The sequence below is a fragment of the Heteronotia binoei genome, chromosome 8 (assembly GCF_032191835.1).
Source record: "Heteronotia binoei isolate CCM8104 ecotype False Entrance Well chromosome 8, APGP_CSIRO_Hbin_v1, whole genome shotgun sequence".
In the NCBI taxonomy this organism is placed as follows: Eukaryota; Metazoa; Chordata; class Lepidosauria; order Squamata; family Gekkonidae; genus Heteronotia; species Heteronotia binoei.
Genome location: NC_083230.1, coordinates 46,083,931 through 46,104,181, shown reverse-complemented (window position 1 = coordinate 46,104,181; position 20,251 = coordinate 46,083,931). Strand labels below are relative to the sequence as shown.

General features: G+C 42.3%; 1 protein-coding gene across 3 annotated transcripts in view; it reads right to left on the bottom strand.

Moving 5' to 3' along the window:
- Window positions 1-20,251, bottom strand: part of SRGAP1 (SLIT-ROBO Rho GTPase activating protein 1) — a 166,486-nt gene that overhangs the window by 33,720 nt on the left and 112,515 nt on the right. For all 3 annotated transcript variants that reach the window (XM_060244999.1, XM_060245001.1, XM_060245000.1), the window contains exons 5-10: window positions 18,947-19,129; window positions 18,528-18,656; window positions 3,927-4,148; window positions 3,085-3,186; window positions 2,238-2,435; window positions 2,029-2,113 (exon numbers count right to left, since the gene is read on the bottom strand). In XM_060244999.1, coding sequence (XP_060100982.1) covers window positions 2,029-2,113; window positions 2,238-2,435; window positions 3,085-3,186; window positions 3,927-4,148; window positions 18,528-18,656; window positions 18,947-19,129 — 919 coding nt within the window. The remainder of the gene's footprint in view (window positions 1-2,028; window positions 2,114-2,237; window positions 2,436-3,084; window positions 3,187-3,926; window positions 4,149-18,527; window positions 18,657-18,946; window positions 19,130-20,251) is intronic.

Here is a 20,251-nt window from a genome sequence, read left to right as displayed (position 1 = left end):
GTGGAGATGGGCGGCGAAAAGGAGCAGGTACTTCTGGGTTGTACGTTCAGTGTCAATCTGTCCTTGGGTGAGTTGGAATCGCTATCCTGAGGAGAGGAATCCTTCAAGGAGAGTGACCTTTGGGTTAAGTCAATATCAAGATCTGACCTGGAGATAGAGATAGGCTGGGTATTGCTCGGACTCGAGGGGCTCTTAGACCATGCTGGAGAAGCAAGCAGCTTCTTAGGCGGGAGAACTGGGACGATAGTCAGGTCTGGGACCTTCTTTGGTGGTAGAGAAGGAATGCGCCGTTCCTGGTGTCTATGCTTCTCCTTCTTGTGCTTCTTAGAGTTCTGTGTGAGGTGTTCACTCTCCCCTCTAGACTTTTTTGCCGGAGTAGGGGATTCTGATGTTGACACTGAGCCCGCGCGCTTGGGGGAGGGGGCGGTCGGTGTTAAACAGCTGAGTCGACTGACTTGTTGCTGCCGCCGATGTCAGTGTTGATGGCGTGGTCAACACCGCCATTTGTGGAGTTAGGGCCAATTTTAATAAAGCCACTGAAAGTCTTGCTGCTCTATTTTTCCTAGTCTGTTTTGAAAACTTGGAACAATGGTGGCAAGATTCCACTCTGTGTCCTTCCCCCAGGCACAGCAAACACAACTAGTGTCTTTCAGGAGGAGGAATTTTACTGCTGCAGTGAAAACAGCACTTAAAGAAGCCCCAGTGCTTTTCCATGGATGGAGTAGGAAAGCAAAGGCTGGGGACCCCGAGGGGCGGGAATACTATTAACAGTCTCAAACTTACAATAACTTTTTTTTTTTTAAAGAAAGAAGAAACTACAGGGGAAGACTAACTGGGAAAACTAAGCGGAAAATGCCTGGAAAGAAAGGCAAGGTAAGTACTTGACCGGAGAAGTCTCGTAGCGTGATTGTCCAACGTGGCAGTCAAAAAGGAACTGGTGGGATTGTAGCGCCCGCGCCTGGGAGCATGCGCAGTGGGACTGTTGTGCATGCTCCTGGGAAGTGGACGCGAAGAAATTCTTGACTTTGGTATTACCAATTAGGGATCGGCACTGGCGCTTCATCCCATGGGTGTGAAGCACAGAGACCATGAAGAAGATCTAGGTTTGGAGAATCTAAAACAATCAGCCTTGGGTTAATGCACTTCCTCCTCTCCCTTCTTTCTCTCTATGGAAAAAGCAGCTAAGCCAATTATAATTTTTACTGTCCTTCCAAACCAGAAGACACTGCTTGGTGGGGTGGGGGAGCGCTAGCCAGTAGCCACAGTTGGCTGGCATGTACATCATGGCACCATCAAGGAAAGAAATACGGAAGGTACACAGGAGACAAGGTAGTGCACAAGCCCACATAAAACCATGTCTCATTGCATCTGAACTGAATCAGTATCCAGAATGCTGTTATGAAGTCCTTCCTTTCTGTTTGAAGAAACCACTGCTGCCCTACCTATTTAACCCACTTACATAAAAACCCCCAAACCTAAATCGGTTAAGGATAAAAAATAAAGACTCCTGTATCTGTATTCCAATATATATATATGCAACAGAACTGCAATAAAAACTGACACTGTTAGGCCTGCATCTCAGGGACAATCACAGTTTTTCTATTCCTCCAGCAGCACCTGCTTCAAGGTAGGAGCCAACTGCCAACCACAGTCCCTATTGAATAAGGGTCTTGCCCACTTTCCTGAAGCATAGAGGAACTGGGAGATGCTGCTCAAAATTGCTACAAGTGGCATGGTGAAGAGCCACACATGACTCCTGAGCCACTGGGTATCATTGGATTAGAGTCCTTCTATAAATCCATGTCACAAGTAGCAATCCATAAACTTGTACAAACTATTTATAAGTGCATATTACATTGCATCGAGACCACAGGGTCTATTCTACAAATAACACTAGATTACAAGGTTAGTAGAAAGAAAAATAACAAGAATCACATGGGAATACCAAGAAAATGAATTGTCTATATTATTTTGTCTTTAAATTTATGTATCTCTGCATTGTAAATATCTTTACTCTGAACTATTTACCTTCTCCAAGCGTTCGATGCAGTAAATCATGTTTTGCCTGAAGCTTTGTGATGAGATTACTTCCCTCCAGGTACTCTCTAAACTTCTGTAGAGAAAGATTTCAATGCAGTTGGTATCTGAATATTTGCTCCCTTAAATTATAAAAAGTTTGAAAAACTAACTTTAGGTATTAGGATGCTATCATATGGTCAGGTACACATCAGGCATACCATGAAATAGAACTGCTCAGTCTCCTGCTGGTTAGCTCTTCTCTTTGCAATGCTAGGTTTGCTCAAATAAGTCTCAGACACTGTTGACTTCACGGACTCAGTTGAGCGACTGTGTTGGAAGCATTCAGAAACATCATAATCCTCAATGGTGACCATGTCCTGTATAGTCTGTAAAGTAGCTTCACTTGTCTTCTTAACCTGGGGTTAACAAGTGCATATCACTTTACTGAAAGGAAAGGCAGATTAATGTACTCAGAATGACTATAAAGTGAAGCTATTAACAGTGCCATCTTAAGCACAGCTACATCTTTTAAGTCCACTGAAGTCAATGGGCTAGTGGGGTGTAAAGCACTGGTCAGAAAAGCATTGCTAATGTATTCTATAAAGTTACCTATAAACAATTCTTGATACAACAGTGGCATATCAATATTAAAAACTGCACTGCAAAAATACAAAACTTTCATAAAGACTCCCTTGTTTCTAGACATAAAAACAAAACAACAAAACAGAAACCAATTTAATTATATGTCTGACCTAGGTATAAAATAGTTACACTGATACAAAATTCATAATTGCTAACCCCCAAAAACCAATTTTAGGTCCATAGATATTGCAAAGTAGGTTGAAAAACTTTTATCAGCTAAAATCCACCCCCCACCCCCAATCCTATAGCATGGGCCCATTTGCATATAGAGATATCCTCCCCTCCAAATATACTCTGAAAACTGTACCCAATGGACCAATTCAATCCATTTTTAACTCCATGTGAGAGACTGTGACAATATCTGACATCATGAAATAGCTATGGCACTGTTTATCTCCCATCACAAGCAGAGGCAAGTCTTACCTCCTCATTTTCAATTTTCAATGTGGCCAGTCTTGACTGTAACTGCTGATATCTAAGCATCAGTTCCCCCTGGACTGGCTGCTGGATACTGACCTGACTAACCTAATGGAACATTAAAATAAGAATGGTTAAGTGCTAACTACAGTTCATCAAACAAAATGGACTATCCAACAAGGATTATCCTTTATAGCCACGGACACATGCATCTATTACAGAATACTGACTGTGCTACAGGAAGCTAGTCTCACTTCTTCTCAGGCAATACTGGAGCAAAGCAGGTTTAACCACTGTTGCATACAATGTATACCATAACATACCACCCTCCTCCAAGTTTCTGAAAAGATGTCTATCATCTATTCCCAACTGCCATCTTCCGGTACTTGTGAATGTTTCTAGTGCAGTTACAAAAGGATGCTGAATAGCAAGAGAATGGTCTAAAATCAACTTTTTTGCTGTCCTTGTTTATATGCTGAAACTTGTTTGGCCGAAGTACAGAAGGTTCACTAGTGTTGCGACAAAATTCAATATGCAGTAATTAAGGGTTCGTATGGCATGAGATTTGTTTAGAGCAGCTGGCAAATTAAGTTCTACACAAAATGTTCTCTGAGCAGTATTCTTTGGAGGAGTTTGTTTGCTGATCAGCTTGTGTGTGTATGAATAATACTGGCTCTCATTTTACCCTAACTAGACTCTTTGTTCAAATGCGTAGAAGCCAGACACCAACAAAAAGGAAATCACAGTTCATAACAGAGGGAAATGCTCATCTAGCCACAAACAAAAATTTGTTTGAATTCCCCCCCCCCCCCCCCCCCCCAGTTTATAAAGAGTCACCAGCTACTGACCTCATCACCCATATGGGGCTGGAACTCAAATCTCAATGGAGGACAAAATGCTATAGGATACATCTCCATGAATCTCTGCTTGTCACTTCGTGGCTCCAAATTGTCAACAGCACTCTCAATGATGTCCAGACCCTCATGTCGAGAGGTTTCAAGGTTATATTCTGCAGAGAGGTATGTTCTTAAGGCTCTGTTCAGACTTGCATGATATCCAAGATCACAACACTGACAAAATATGAAGCAAGAAGAAAATATGTATAAAACAAAAAACAAATTTAATATCTTGATTGCAATATTTTTAAAAAGCTGTTATCAATAATCAATGCTTTATTATTTGCTAACATCTAACAGGGATTACAAATATCAAACAAATATTCCTGGAGATGATGCTAACAAATCTAAACAATCTTCTTAACAATAACACTATTCAAGCAGCAGCAGAAATAAGATGAAGAAGAGCTTCATAATCAAAAGAAAGAAGTACATATTTATACTATTCCAACTTTACTCCCAGGGAAGACAGTTTGATGAGGGTAGCTGTGTTGGTTTGCACTAGTAGGTCCAAGTCCAACAGCACCTTACAAAACAAGAGTTTTGGTGTATAAGCTTTTAAGAGTCAAAGCTGATGAAAATACCTGACCAAAGAGAGCTTTGACTCTTGAAAATACAATGAAATTCTTGTTGGTCTTTAAGGTGTGACTGGAATCAAATCTAGATCAACTTTACCCCAAGCTATTTTTTAAAAAAGTGATTATATTTAAAAGTACAAAATAATACACAATTTATATCTCATATTGAGTTCTTGGGCAAAGATAGTAATAAAAACCAGATTACAGTATGGGTATCTAATAATAACTTTTGTAAAACCTATTGTTTTGCCTTTAACCATTACAGCTAGCACGTACCTATCCAGAATGTAAGTGGCTCTCAAACTTTCTGAAATGGTACCCATTTCTAGTTTATTTACTTTTTGGACCAATTTCTAAATCTGCAGTAGATGTCAGGACCCATTTCCAAAGTAACTTGTTACCCTCCCTTCTCCAGCACTATTTCATATGCACATTGTTATTTTGTTCAAAATTACATTATAAAGGTAAAGATAGTCCCCTGTGCAAGCACCAGTCATTTCTAACTCTGGGGTGATGTCGCATCATGACGTTTTCATGGCAGACTTTTTATGGGGGGGGTTGCCATTGCCCTCCCCAGTTATCTACACTTTCCCCCCAGCAAGCTGGGTACTCATTTTACCAACCTCGGAAGGATGGAAAGCTGAGTCAACCTTGAGCCGGCTACCTGAACCCAACTTCTGCTGAAATCGAGCTCAGGTCGTGAGCAGGGAGTTTGGACTGCAGTACTGCAGCTTTATCACTCTGCGTCACGGGGCTCTTACATTACATGAATATACAGTATGTCACAGAAGTGAGTACACCCCCTCACATTTTGTAAATATTTAAGTATATCTTTTCATGTGACAACACTGAAGAAATGACACTTGGCTACAAGTGAGAGAGAGCAGAGAAGCTCTGAGATAGAGCAGCTAGAGAAGCTGCTGAGAATTTCTGAGTTTGTGTGACTGCTGAAAATTCTGAGTTTGTGGTTGCTGGGGAACTACTGTTTGTTTGTTTGAGTGGGCTGAAGGTGAAGGTGATTGAAGGTGATTGTTGCTGATTGATTAAGAGTGGCTGTGTTCCCCACCCGATTTGCATTGTTAAGCTGCGCCTTGCTAGAGGTGCGAGCCTTTGGCGCGAGCCGAAGGGCAAGAGCTAAAGGGTTCTGTAAGGACCAGGAACCTAGATCCCTAATTTCCTTGTGCTCCCAATAAGGTAAGAAGGGGAGCCACATAAACAAACAGGATATAAAAGGGGACTGTATATTTTAAAAAAAAGCTATCATGAAGGTAGAATGCCAGCAGGGGGGTGGGGGCTTTCCAGTGTTTTGCACTGAGTGTCACATGTATGAATATATGCCCACAGGACAGAAATCTTGGGTGTGTGCTTGATGCAAGGAGCTCCTGGTTCTCAGGGAATGAGTTCGTACCCTTGAGGCCGAGGTGACTGACCTGGAGAAGCAGAGACAGTCCGTTAGGCACTCGGGAAACACTCTCGGGGCCGTATTAGATGAGGTCGAGAGGGAACAGGGCACCGGGCTGAGGATAAAGGGAATGTGCCCTCAGAAGGGACCTCTTCTTCAGTTGGTGAGCGGGTATCCTTTCACGCCAAGGAACCATCCCTGGGCAGGGAGAGAGGGGGGGTCTTGGTAGTTGGTGATTCGATCCTTAGTAGACAGCTGGGTGGCAAAACTGCGTACTGACCGTATGGTGACTTGCCTGCCTGGTGTGAAGGTAGCGAACAAGGTAGCATGCAGTAGATAGGCTGATAGACAGTGCTGGGGAGTAGCCAGTGGTCGTGGTGCATGTTGGCACCAACGATGTGGGGAAATGCAGTCGTGAGGTCCTGGAGGAAAAATTTAGGCTGCTAGGCGGGAGACATAAGGCCAGGACCTCCAACGTAGCCTTCTCAGAAGTGCTACCTGTTCCACGTGCAGGGCTGGAGAGACAGGCACAAATTAGAAGTCTCAACGTGTGGATGAGACGATGATGTAGGGAGGAAGGGTTTAAGTTTGTTAGGCACTGGGATGCTTTCTGGAACAAGCGGGAGCTGTACAAAAGAGACGGTCTCCACTTGTCCCCAGATGGAACCAGGCTGCTGGCGCTTAAAATCAAAAAGGTGGCAGAGCAGTTTTTAAACTAAATCTTGGGGGAAAGCTGACAGAAGATGAAATGTCTCTGGTTCGGGAGGATTCATCTCATAGAGATGAAGGGTTAGCTGTTACTTTTCTACCAGATAATGGATCAGAGTTGTCCACTGAGATGGTGACAAACAGTATGGACTGTCTGCCGAAGTCTCGAGGCGACAGGAGGAAGGTTGCGGGCCTAGCTTGCCTGGGAAATTATAGATGTTTGTATGCAAATGCTAGAAGTGTTCGAAGTAAAATTGGTAAGTTTGAATGTTTAGTGTTGGGAGAAAACATAGACATTGTGGGAATTTCAGAAACTAGGTGGAATGAGGAGAATCAGTGGAACACGGTGATTCCTGGATATAAGTTATATCGGAAGGATAGAGAGGGAAGGGTTGGAGGTGGGGTGGCTCTGTATGTCAGAGAGGGTATACGGTCCAGTAAGACTGAGGTCAGAGAATTAGATTCCCTTCTAGAAATGCTATGGGTTGAAATAGAGGGTCCAAAAGGAAATTTAACTATGGGAGTTTGTTATCGCCCACCAAATCAAAAGATAGAGGACGATTATAATATGATGGAAGGATTAAAGATATCGGCTGAACGTAAAAACTGTGTTGTAATGGGTGATTTTAACTACCCGCAGATTGATTGGGTCAATATGTGTTCTGGTCGAGAGAAAGAGATTGAGTTTCTTGATGCTCTCAATGACTGTGCTATGGAGCAGATGGTCTCAGAACCTACCAGGGATGGGGCGATCCTGGATTTGGTCCTAAGTAATGCCCAAGACTTGGTGAGAGATGTAAAAGTGATTGCACCACTTGGGAGCAGTGACCATAACGTTATTGATTTCAGCATTTGTATAAATAGAGAGTTGCCCCAAAAGACCAACACAACCACATTTAACTTTAAAAGGGGTAAATTTTCTGAGATGAGGAGGCATGTGAAGAGGAAACTGAAAGGAAAATACAGTCAAAACCCTCGGGGAAGCTTGGAGGCTATTTAAAACTACAATCCTAGAAGCTCAGATAAAATATATACCACAAGTTAGGAAAGGCACAAACAGGTATAAGACAAGGCCTGCAAGGTTAACAAACAAAGTAATGGAAGCTGTAAAAGGTAAGAAGGACTCCTTTAAGCGGTGGAAAGCTAGTCCAAGTGAGATTAATAAAAGGGAACACAGGCTGTGGCAAATCAAATGCAACACTGTGATCAGGCAGGCAAAAAGGGACTATGAGGAGCATATTGCAAAAAACATAAAGACCAACAATAAAAATTTCTTCAAATATTTTAGAAGCAGGAAACCAGCCAGGGAGGCAGTGGGGCCCTTGGATGACAAAGGGGTCAAATGATTACTGAAGGAGGATAGGGAAATGGCTGAGAAGCTGAATGCATTTTTTGCCTCCGTCTTCACTGTGGAAGATGAGAAGTGTTTGCCCACTCCAGAACCACTAATTTTGGAAGGGGTGTTGAAAGACCTGAGTCAGATTGAGGCGACAAGAGAGGAGGTCCTACAAGTGATAGACAAATTAAAAACTAATAAGTCACCAGGTCCGGATGGCATACATCCAAGAGTTCTGAAAGAACTCAAAGCTGAACTTGTGGATCTTCTGAAAAAAAAAAATGTAATCTTACATTGAAATGTGCCTTCATTCCTGAGGACTGGAAGGTAGCAAATGTCACTGCCATCTTTAAAAAGGGTTCCAGAGGAGATCCAGGAAATTACAGGCCAGTCAGTCTAACTTCAATACTGGGAAAGTTGGTAGAAACCATTATCAAGGACAGAATGAGTAGGCACATTGATGAACACGGGTTATTGAGGAAGACTCAGCATGTGTTCTGTAAGGGAAGATCTTGCCTCACTAACCTGTTACATTTCTTTGAGGGGGTGAACAAAAATGTGGACAAAGGAGACCCAATAGATGTTATTTACCTTGACTTCCAGAAAGCTTTTGATAAAGTTCCTCATCAAAGGCTCTTTAGAAAGCTGGAGAGTCATGGAGTAAAACGACAGGTCCTCTTCTGGATCAAAAACTGGCTAATTAATAGGAAGCAGAAAGTGAGTATAAATGGGCAGTCTTCACAGTGGAAGACGGTAAGCAGTGGGGTACCACAGGGCCTAGTACTAGGTCCCATGCTCTTTAACTTGTTCATAAATGATTTGGCGATGGGAGTGAGCAGTGAAGTGGCCAAGTTTGCAGATGACACTAAATTTTTCAGGGTGGTGAGAACCAGAGAGGATTGTGAGGCACTCCAAAGGGAACTGTTGAGGCTGGATGAGTGGGCGTCAACGTGGCAGATGAGGTTCAATGTGGCCAAGTGCAAAGTAATGCACATTGGGGCCAAGAATCCCAGCTACAAATACAAGTTGATGGGGTGTGAACTGGCATAGACTGACCAAGAGAGAGATCTTGGGGTCGTGGTAGATAACTCACTGAAAATGTCAAGACAGTGTGCAAGTGCAATAAAAAAGGCCAACGCCATGCTGGGAATTATTAGAAAGGGAATTGAAAACAAATCAGCTAGTATCATAATGCCCTTATATAAATTGATGGTGTGGTCTCATTTGGAGTACTGTGTGGAATTCTGGTCACCACACCTCAAAAAGGATATTGTAGCATTGGAAAAAGTCCAGAAAAGGGCAGCTAGAATCATTAAAGGGCTGGAACACTTTCTCTATGAAGAAAGGTTAAAACGCTTAGGGCTCTTTAGCTTGGAGAAACGTCGCCTGCGGGGTGACATGATAGAGGTTTACAAGATAATGCATGGGATGCAGAAAGTAGAGAAAGAAGTACTTTTCTCCCTTTCTCACAATACAAGAACTCGTGGGCATTCGATGAAATTGCTGAGCAGTAACGTTAAAACGGATAAAAATCACCCAAAGGGTGATTAACATGTGGACTTCACTGCAACAGGAGGTGGTGGTGACTACAAGCATAGACAGTTTCAAGAGGGGATTAGATAAAAATATGGAGCAGAGGTCCATCAGTGGCTATTAGCCACAGCGTGTGTGTGTGTGTGTGTATATAATTTTTGTATATGTGTATATATGTGTGTGTGTATAATTTTTTTGGCCACTGTGAGACACAGAGTGTTGTACTGGATGGGCCATTGGCCTGATCCAACATGGCTTCTCTTATGTTCTTAATGTAAAGTAGTGAGTCTACAGCTTGTATAACAGTGTAAATATGCTGTCCCCTCAAAATTACTCAACACACAGACATTAATGTCTGAACTGCTGGGAACAAAAGTGAGTACACTCCTAAGTGATAATGTCCAAATGGGGCCCAAGTAGCCATTTTCCCTCCCTGGTGTCATGTGACTCGTTAGTGTTACAAGGTATCATGTGTGAAGGGGGAGCAGGTTATCACTCTCACTCCCTCACACTGGTCACTGGAAGTACCACATGGCACCTCATGTCAATGAACTCTCTCAGGATCTGAAAAAAAGAATTGTTGCTCTAAATAAAGATGGCCTAGGCTGTAAGAAGATTGCCAAGACCCTGAAACAGAGCTGCAGCATGGTGGCCAAGACCATACAGTGGTTTAACAAGACAGGTTCCACTCAGAACAGGCCTCACCACGGTCGAGCAAAGAAGTTGAGTGCCCGTGCTCAGCGTCATATCCAAAGGCTGGCTTTGGGATATAGATGTATGAGTGCTGCCAGCATTGCTACAGAGGTGGAAGGGGTGGGGGGTTAACCTGTCAGTGCTCAGATCATACGCCGCATGCTGCATCAAATTGTTCTGCAGGGCTGTCGTCTCAGAAGGAAGCCTCTTCTAAAGATGATGCACAAGAAAGCCTGCAAATGGTTTGCTGCAGACAAGCAGACTAAGGATTGGATTTCTGGAACCATGTCCTGTGGTCCGATGAGACCAAGATAAACTTATTTGATTCAGATGGTGTCAAGTGTGTGTGGCGGCAACTAGATGAGGAGTACAAAGACAAGTGTGTCTTGCCTACAGTCAAGCACGGTGGGGGGAATGTCATGGTCTGGGGCTGCATGAGTGCTGCCGGCACTGGGGAGCTACAGTTCATTGAGGGAACTATGAATGCCAACATGTACTGTGACATACTGAAGCAGAGCATGATCCCCTCCCTTTGGAGACTGGGCCGCAGGGCAGTATTCCAACATGATAATGACCCCAAACACACCTTCAAAACGACCACTGCTTTGCTAAAGACGCTGAGGGTAAAGGTGATGGACTGGCCAAGCATGTCTCCATACCTAAACCCTATTGAGCATTTGTGGGGCATCCTGAAACGGAAGGTGGAGGGACACAAGGTCTCCAACTTCCACCAGCTATGTGACGTCGTCATGGAGGAGTGGAAGAGGACTCCAGTGGCAACCTGTGAAGCTCTGGTGAACTCTATGCCCAAGAGGGCTAAGGCAGTGCTGAAAAATAATGGTGGCCACACAAAATATTGACACTTTGGGCCCCATTTGGACATTATCACTTAGGAGTGTACTCACTTTTGTTGCCAGCAGTTTAGACATTAATGGTTGTGTGTTACATAATTTTGAGGGGACAGCACATTTACACTGTTATACAATCTGTAGACTCACTACTTTACATTGTAGCCAAGTGTCATTTCTTCAGTGTTGTCACATGAAAAGATATACCGGTACTTAAATATTTACAAAATGTGAGGGGGTGTACTCACTTCTGTGACATACTGTATGAATCAGTTTTTAACTTTGTATTATTGATTGTTGTTATCTACTCACAGCCCATTCGGGAAAGGGCGGGCTATAAATAAAATGTATTAAATAAATAAATAAATACATACATACATACATTAAATAGCTATGTATTACCGCAGCTATTGCAGTAAAGCTTGTACAAGTGGAACTGAACTACCGTATATACTCGAGTATAAGTCGACCCGAATATAAGCCGAGGCTTCTAATTTTACCCCAAAAATCTGGGAAAACTTATTGACTCGAGTATAAGCTGAGGGTGGGAAACGCAGCAGTTACTGGTAAACCTATGGTACCTTTCATATACTGCCCCACAAGCTGGCCAGCTTGGAGAAGGCATTTTTTTCTCCTTAAATCACTTCTCCAAGCCAAGTCAGCCAGCCGCTTGGAGAATCCATTTAAAGCTAACGTTGCTTTCTTCCCACCTCCCCCCTCTGTTTTCCTTCCTTCCTCCCTCTTATGGCTCTCAAACATCTGACGTTCATGTCTTGTGGCTCTCAAGCATCTGATGTTCATTCTAGATGGCTCTTACATTAAGCAAATCTGGCTTTGAGAGCCACACAATATGTGTGAAAGGGCCACACGTATCATCCAAGCCACCGTTTGGCCACTCCTGGTTATTATAAACTACTTGAAATATTTGTAGAAGGGTTTTTTATGCTGTTTATCTATGTTAAGGATTTAATTTGTTGCACTGTTACATAACAGCATAGATAATGCATTTTTACATGCTTTATAGTATGTTTGCCTGACTGTTTCCAGAAAAGAGTGAGCTGTAGGATTGCATCCCATTCGGTGCCAGCCAGACCATCGGTCAGACCTCTCCTTTTAAGAACATTCTCAGACGAATCTAATGTATTGTAACAGGTATCCTGTTGTCAAGAATTAGAGCCTTGGAAGGCACGGATTAACCAAGTGATTCCTGAAATCAGTTAAAATCAGAGTCTTGTAATTTCAGCTGTTGGTATCCTAAAGAAAACAGGTACAATGCCTGCTATACTTTTAAATTGAGGCTTTTTTGGTAAAAGCATTTGCTTGGATTCTAAGAAATATGAGCAGAGAAGGCATCTTCCTCTAATGCCTGAAGGGACCCAGACTGGGAGTCTGCAGCTCTTCCATTGAAGGAGGTACTGCTGGGCCAGTGTGCCCAGTTAACTGCCATCAGGAATTCTCTTTCTGTTTCCTACAGCACAGATTTCCCTGCCCTTCCAAGTCTACAGCTGCTCTTTCCCTTAGATGCAGGAAAGCCGGGTTCTTTCTAAAGTAGTCTGCATTCTCTGAAATACTGCAGATTCCCCCTCCTCAAATGCGGGTGTTCTTTTGTTTGTTGAATCCTACACATTTCCAGCAATTGGCTCCAATTTATGTTGTACTCTTTCCCAACCTGGAGTTGACCAAAACAGTTCATGCGCCGCTTCCTGTTGCCAGCCCCCCCTTGCACGGCGAAGGCGGAGCGCCGCCGCTTTCTCCCCCCCCCGAGCGGCGGAAGCCACGGCCGGCGCCGGTCACGTGTCCCGCAGGGCTCGTCCGTCCCCCTTTCCCGGGCGGGGAAGGAAGAAAAAAAGCCGCGTCAATGTGCGAAATGGGGCCGGCGGCGGTGGCGTTGTTGCCGTGACGAGCCGCTCCACCGCCCTCTTGCCTTCCGCGGCTGAGGGAAGCGCCTCTTCCGCCGCCCCCTCAGCGAAGCCGGCGAGCGGATTATTATTTTTTTTCCCCCTCCTCAACGACCCCAGGCCGGCTGGCGAACCTTCCCTTTCGCCATGCCGTCGCCGTCCCTGAGAGGAGGCGAAGGCGTGGAAGCCGCGGGGGAAAGCGGGGCCGCTGCCGCCGGCCGAGCCGCCACTTGGTAAGGATCCCGCTCCGCCGGGGCTTCTCCCTCCCTTTTTACCTGACGGCTGAATAGTGACTCGAGTATATGTCGAGGAGGGGGTTTTTCTGCCCAAAATTTGGGCAGAAAATCTCGACTTATAATCGAGTATATACGGTAAATGCATCACTGGATCCAATCCACAGTTAGTATCACCCCAACAAAGGTCCAGTTTAAAACTGGCTTTGAAGCTGGTTAGGTCAGGAGCATGTTTTGTTCACCCTCTTTGTCCCTTCCCTGCACTGATCTTTCCCTCCCTTCCATTAGTTCCTTTAGCCACAGAGTACTGTTATGCCTACACAGGGGTATAGCCAGAAAATTCTAGGTGGCAGGGCATTGGGAAGCCTGCGGGTCAGGCAAGCCAGAAGAAAGAGGTAGAAATAAAAGAGTTGGCAGTTGCCAACAGAATCCCCCCACCCCAGCCCTCATGACTCTATTGGCTTCTTCATCTACATGAGTCAGGCAGGGGGGAATCTCCAACTTTTGTATTTTGCAATTTTATTTTGCTTTATTTTGCTTTTTAAAAAGGAAAATAAAATTACAAAATGCAAAAGTTGGAGATTTTTAAAAACTATTTCCTGCCTGGAAAAAAAGAAAATGAGACAAAAGCTTCCCTGACTGTGCCTGGGGTCATTTTGGAAACCCTACATGCATCTTACATTTTTAATTTTTTTCCTACAGAGTCAGTGCTGATTTGGGGGTATTGCTCCCAAATGCCCCCTGGACTATGGGCTCATGCCTACACGGGTTAATTGGGTTACCTTGTAACCAGAGTTAGCAAATGCACTTTAACCTTGTTTAAATCCTGGTTCATAGGAGAAACCTAAGTAGTAATGCCAAGGAATCACACTATTTTTTAAAAAAATTGCAGGTGAGAGTTAATACTTTCATGTATAAAATTCTTCCTGCAAGAAGAAACTAGCAGAGACAAAATGTTATAGGCCAGTCACTTCTGCTGTGTAACATTTTCTACCTGTAGTGAGGTTGTTTAAAAAAAAAACCAGACAGAAGTATTTACATTTTTCTTATCCCCAATGTGCAGTCTCAAGAGGTACAGTCTTGTCTATCATTTCAGGACTATTATTTCCTTTAAACACGTTCTCCTGCTAAGGCCTAAATTTAGGAAACTGGCAGATGTTGCAGCTTCTGGGAGAAAAGTGAGTAGAGTTGCCAGCTGGGAGCATTGGGGAGGGGTAGAGACTAGGAAAAAACGGTATCACAGTGTTGTGCAACGTTGCCCTTCATCCACGTTTTGCTCCTATTGGTCCACTGAAAGAAGACGAAGGACAGAGCATCAGTGGTGGGTAGTTGCCTACCTCAGAAGGCACATTGGTAAATCGAGAAGTAAAAGTTCAGTTGGCAGAATGTGGCAGAAAAGGAGAGGTGCAAACATAGAAGAAACAATTCAGTTCTGTGATCCCCCCCTTCAAAAATTCTGATGTTGCCAGATGAATCACACATTATAAATGTGATGAGTAATATTAACTATCTTTAAAAGAATATATCATACACTCAAATTTATCAGTACTAAACCCATGAATTAAACCAAGAACATGTAATTTTCAGACACTTCACACTAGAAAGTACACTGCAGTTCTGCAAAACAAAATGTTGGCCTTTACACTGAAAACCAATTTACATTTCAAACTACACAGCTTCTCAAAATATGCCTTACCATGAGTTTAACATTGTTGTGCCTGTTATTTTCTTTGTGCACACTCAACAAAATCTTGCACCTAACTAATTACCCTGACTGGAATGGTAAAAAAGCAACAACAATAAGAAAACAGGTCAGTCCTGCTGTTTCTTTTCACAAATTTTAATTCTAAAAGAACTCTGGGTAATTTATTTTAAATAGTAGAAGGAACATTAGGCAGTGATTACTTTCACAAAATAGTCTAATTATTGCATCCATAGGATGAAGACACAGCTATAACACAAAGAATGTAATATATGCCTTCATGTGTCAAAAATGACCTACTCTCAATCTCTATACAAAAAAGAAATTATGAACATTAAAACTGCATTGTTCAGAAACCAGTGAGCGAACACTTTAATTTTCTAGGGCAGTCTGTTGCTGACCTAATATTCTCCCTCAAAAGACGTTCAAAGAGAGAATCCACCAGGAAATTGCTCAAGTTAGTATACATCAGGGGTGGACAACTTGCCACATGGAATAAATGTCAGATGTTTGAGAGCTGCAAGACATGCACATCAGATGTAGGTGAGTAGGTGGGAAGGAAGGAAGAGAGTAAGGAAGGAAGGAACAAACATAGATGGTGGGAGGGAGGAGGGAACGGGACGTGGAAAGAAAGCAACTTTAACTTTAAATGCATTCTCCAAGCCACCAGCTGGCTTGGCTTGGAGAAGTGATTTAAAGAGAAATGCCTTTTCCAAGCTGGCCAATGGGGTGGTGGGGGCTTTGAGAGCCATACAATATTTGTAAAAGAGCTACATGTGGCTCTTGAGCTGCAGTTTGGCCACCCTTGGTATCCATCAAGAGATTCAATACTTATCTTCTTGCTCAGCCTTAACAACAAACTGCTTTTTCTGACTCTCTGAAGGTGCTAATATCTCAGGACATTTCACCCTTTACATGTGCACCCTAGTTCAACTATCATATGAACATATGAAGCTGCCTTATACTGAATCAGACCCTTGGTCCATCAAAGTCAGTATTGTCTTCTCAGACTGGCAGCGGCTCTCCAGGGTCTCAAGCTGAGGTTTTTCACACCTATTTGCCTGGACCCTTTTTTGGAGATGCCAGGGATTGAACCTGGGACCTTCTGCTTCCCAAGCAGATGCTCTACCACTGAGCCACCGTCCCTCACCGTCATGCCTATATTTTTGCCCTGCATAAGACCAAACTTATTTTAACCCCACTTTTCCTATCTGTCAACAGATGGAAAGAGTCTGAGAGGACCGATTACTCTTTTAATGGGAGACTGTTTTATAGAAGTGTCTCTTTGAAAGATCCCCCGGCATCCTTTTGCTGCTGCAGACTCAGCCATCCATTTGGAATTATGTACATATTTACTGGTCTGCAACAAATAAATTTTATTGACAGTGATGTGGTTTCATTATGCTTTTAAATGGTTAGGTAACTTACTATAGGCTTTTTTTTGGAGGTTGCTTGTAACATGGATGTGTTTATTTTCAGCTCAGGATTACAAGTAATTTTTGTCCTTCTAATTACTGATTGGTAAAAAAAGCTGTGACACAGAAGGGTCTTCAGTGACTTAAGTTACCTCACAAGTGCCTAACCCAGAAAGTGACTTCTTAAAGCAAATAAGGAATAGTTATATTCAGCAAAGGACATAGCTCAGAATACTGGATTAACAAAAAAGCAATCTAAGCTGTTCCCATTTTAACATTACTCTTTACCAGCACCTTGCACCACAGCTTGGATTAATTTGGAAAGATATACTGAGAGCACTAAAGCAATTATCCAAAGCAAAACATATAAATATTTAAGAAAGAAACTCTTTGCGTAAACCAAACATGAAGGTCAGGGCAATCTCCTCCTGGAACAACATGGGATACTAACACAGAAGAACCAGTTGAAATCACCATCTACATACAATAAAGATCTCTTCTGATAAGCTCCTTTTTGTTTGTTGTTGCTCAGACCCAAGCATCTATATCCATCATCTCACAGGTGAACTTTCTTGTAAAGTTCCTTATGCCACTGGTGTCTTACCTTTCCTTCCACTTTGGTACATTTTGGAACTCGGTAAACCAGGAGTGTCAAACATGCAGCCTGCAAGATGGGCTTAAATCTGCCCCCTGAGCAACTGCCTTCTCCTGATTCTTCTGACAAGCACAATGTACGTTGAGGAAATTATTTTGGCTTCTCCTGAAAAGTTTTTTTTTAAAAAAAGATGGGATTTCTCTGTTCCTATCTAGATTTATTTTCTTCCAAAAAGACCCTGATTAGGAATTAGAACACTTGGATTGGTCCTTATATTTTGGAGAATGGAGAGATTTCTGATGCCAAACGATAATAGCATACATTGGTAATGAGAAAGGAAAACTACCTCTCAGTTTAGTGTAGGAGGATGTATTGTCTTGAGTTTCATTATCAATTGCAATTCAGCAGTCTCTCTTTCTAATCTGCCTTTGAAATTCCCTTGTAAGAGCACTACTTCTCTTAGGTCAGCAAATGAATATTGTGGTTTCTAATGTCAGACTTATGTCCATTTATTTTTTGCATCCTCCTGGAGAGAAATGAGAACTATGTTTCCTGTCTCATCACTTATATTTATTTACTTTGGATTTATATCCTGCCCTCTCTGTGAATGGACTCAGGGCAGCTAACTCTGGTATCTCCACACCTACTACCCCTCTGTATATCATACCTAATCCAATAAAGCCTGCTATTGTCATTCGCCTGCTATTGCCACTCAACATCTGAAATCACCTTTATAAAGTTTATATCTTCGGTACCTCATGTTACATTTTATGACATGACTGGTCTGTCCCAACAAAATGACACATTAGGTCTGTCCCTCGTAACAAATGAGTTTGACACCTCTGCAGTAAACTGTTAGCCAGTTTCAGTGTCTTACTAACATCCAATTACACTGTGGGAAATGTATTTTTCCAGACAATCACGAGCATTCCCTTTATAAAAAGAGCTTACTGTTGTATCACAGGATTCTCTAATCTGTTAATGAAAATGAATGCCAGGCAGTAAGTAATTGCCCTGTACAGCAAAGGAAGAAAATGCATCATGGGTGTACTTCAAATTGGAGTGGCCATAGCATACATTTTCCATATTCAGAGTTCTACCCCTGGCATTTCTAGTAATTAAGGCTGGATTTCCCTTTAACTTGTCCCTGTGGAGGTTTTCTGCTAGGCAAAGTGGCGAGGTAGCTGAACTGTTATTACATATATCCTGAAAGGTACTAACCATCACATTTCCTCCCCTTTAAGGTCTGTAACATATATTTAAAGCAGACAAGCCAGCTTTCTCTTTATTTGAAGGTTGAAGTGTGATCTCAGAACATATTTTCAGTTTTGACACAGATATACACTTTTTTGGGGGGGGAGTATTTGTTACTCAGATCAGTAAATCTACAAGCAGACTGACCATGCTACCAAATTCTACATTATAGTGCTCCTTTCTTAAAAATAGGACATTAATATCCTCTGTAGTACAACTGCACTTCAAAATGGGCAACAGCAAAGTTTCACATTATAACTGCATAGTACCATTATATATGTGTTGGAAATGAAAAGTAGAACAGAAATGCCAAACACTATGCCTTAACATGAGAACTGCACAAACACAATCTACTTACATCAATCAAATCTGAAAGGTCATGAATATAATACTTGAATACAGAAGCATTTGTTGCTTCAAGAGTTAGCAGGTACTCATTCCTGGCTTTAATGGATTTCAGCTTGTTTTCAGAATATTTTGCTTGACGCTGCAGAAAAAAAAGTGCCAATAAGGCAAAAATGCTTTAATTATAAACATATGAGGCTATTTCAGAAAGCAATGGCAAAAACAACTGTATACAGAGTACGTATAAAATGGCTATTTTTAAAAAGTCCTTGCACATTTCTTTCACATCTCTGGTACACACATATTCAAAAAATTAAGGACCCTCAGGTTCATTCTGCATCAAAATGAAAGCATAATACAAAGTTTCCAAAATTTTTGGTTTTACAAAATACAATTGAATTCTGTAACAGATTTTCATAAAGTGCTTCTTACTTTTTCCCTCATTTTTTCAATTTTCTTCACAGAACTCCGCCTCTGATGTCTTTCCTCAAGGCGAATATGGAAAACAGGATCTCCTGATCTTCCAATTTGTTTTTCTTCTTGCTTTTCAGCCTCCTTTAGTTTACTTTCTGCACTGATGCTCTCTGTATGATACATGTGGTATGTTTTCATGACCTATGGCAGAAGATACATATGAAGTAACAGAAAATGGAAAAAAGAAAAAGTTACCCATTTCCAGAACACCATGCTGTATTTCAATTTATTGCAAATTGCCATATTAAAAAACAACTTCGAAGTATTAAATATACACAAGATCAAAGGCTGGAGATGCTTAAACAAATGGAATTAAATAATTTTGGAGCACTGTTTGAGAATGCTACTATCAGGGCTACTTTTGTAGAAAAAGCCCAGCAGGAACTCATTTGCATATTAGGCCACATCCCCTGATGTCACCATTGTCTTACAGAGGGCTTTTTTGTTGAAAAAGTGCAGCAGAAACTCATTTGCATATTAGGCCACACCCCCTGACACAAAGCCAGCCGGAACTGTGTTCCTGTGCATTCCTGCTTTAAAAAAAATAGCCCTGGCTACTATATATGTATCATCACTATGCCATGTTCAATAGTAGGAGACACTGACACCGTGACTGGATAACAGTCCACTTGGCACAAGCACATTTTGTACTGCCTATCTGCAGGACTGCCTCTCCTGGAATAATCCCAGGAGAGCACTTCACTCTCGGGAGAAAAATCTTCTAGTGATCCCTGGCCTGAAAAATATCCAGCTGTGCTCAACCAGAACCAAGGCCTTTTCAGTCCTGGCACTGGCCTGGTGAAACTCTATGCCAAATGACATCTGAACCCTGTAGGACCGAGAGCAGTTCTGAAGGGCCTGTAAGACAGATAGGTTTTACCAGGCCTATAGTTGAGTTCAGCAATAATTTCTATTAAGCCTGGCCTCTTTCCTCCTTTCTTCCCCCCCCATGGGGTATAACACCATCTAAAACAGGATAATCATTTTTGTGGTTTTAATTCCTCAAACTGATTTTTTTTTACTGGAATGTTTTAATGAGATGTTGGAGTAAAAGGACAGGTCCTCTTGTGGATCAAAAACTGGCTGATTAATAGGAAGCAGAGAGTGAGTATAAATGAGCAGCCTTTGCAGTGGAGGACGGTAAGCAGTGGGGTGCCGCAGGGCTCAGTACTGGGTCCCATGCTCTTTAACTTGTTCATAAATGATTTGGAGTTGGGAGTAAGCAGTGAAGCGGCCAAGTTTGCAGATGACACTAAATTGTTC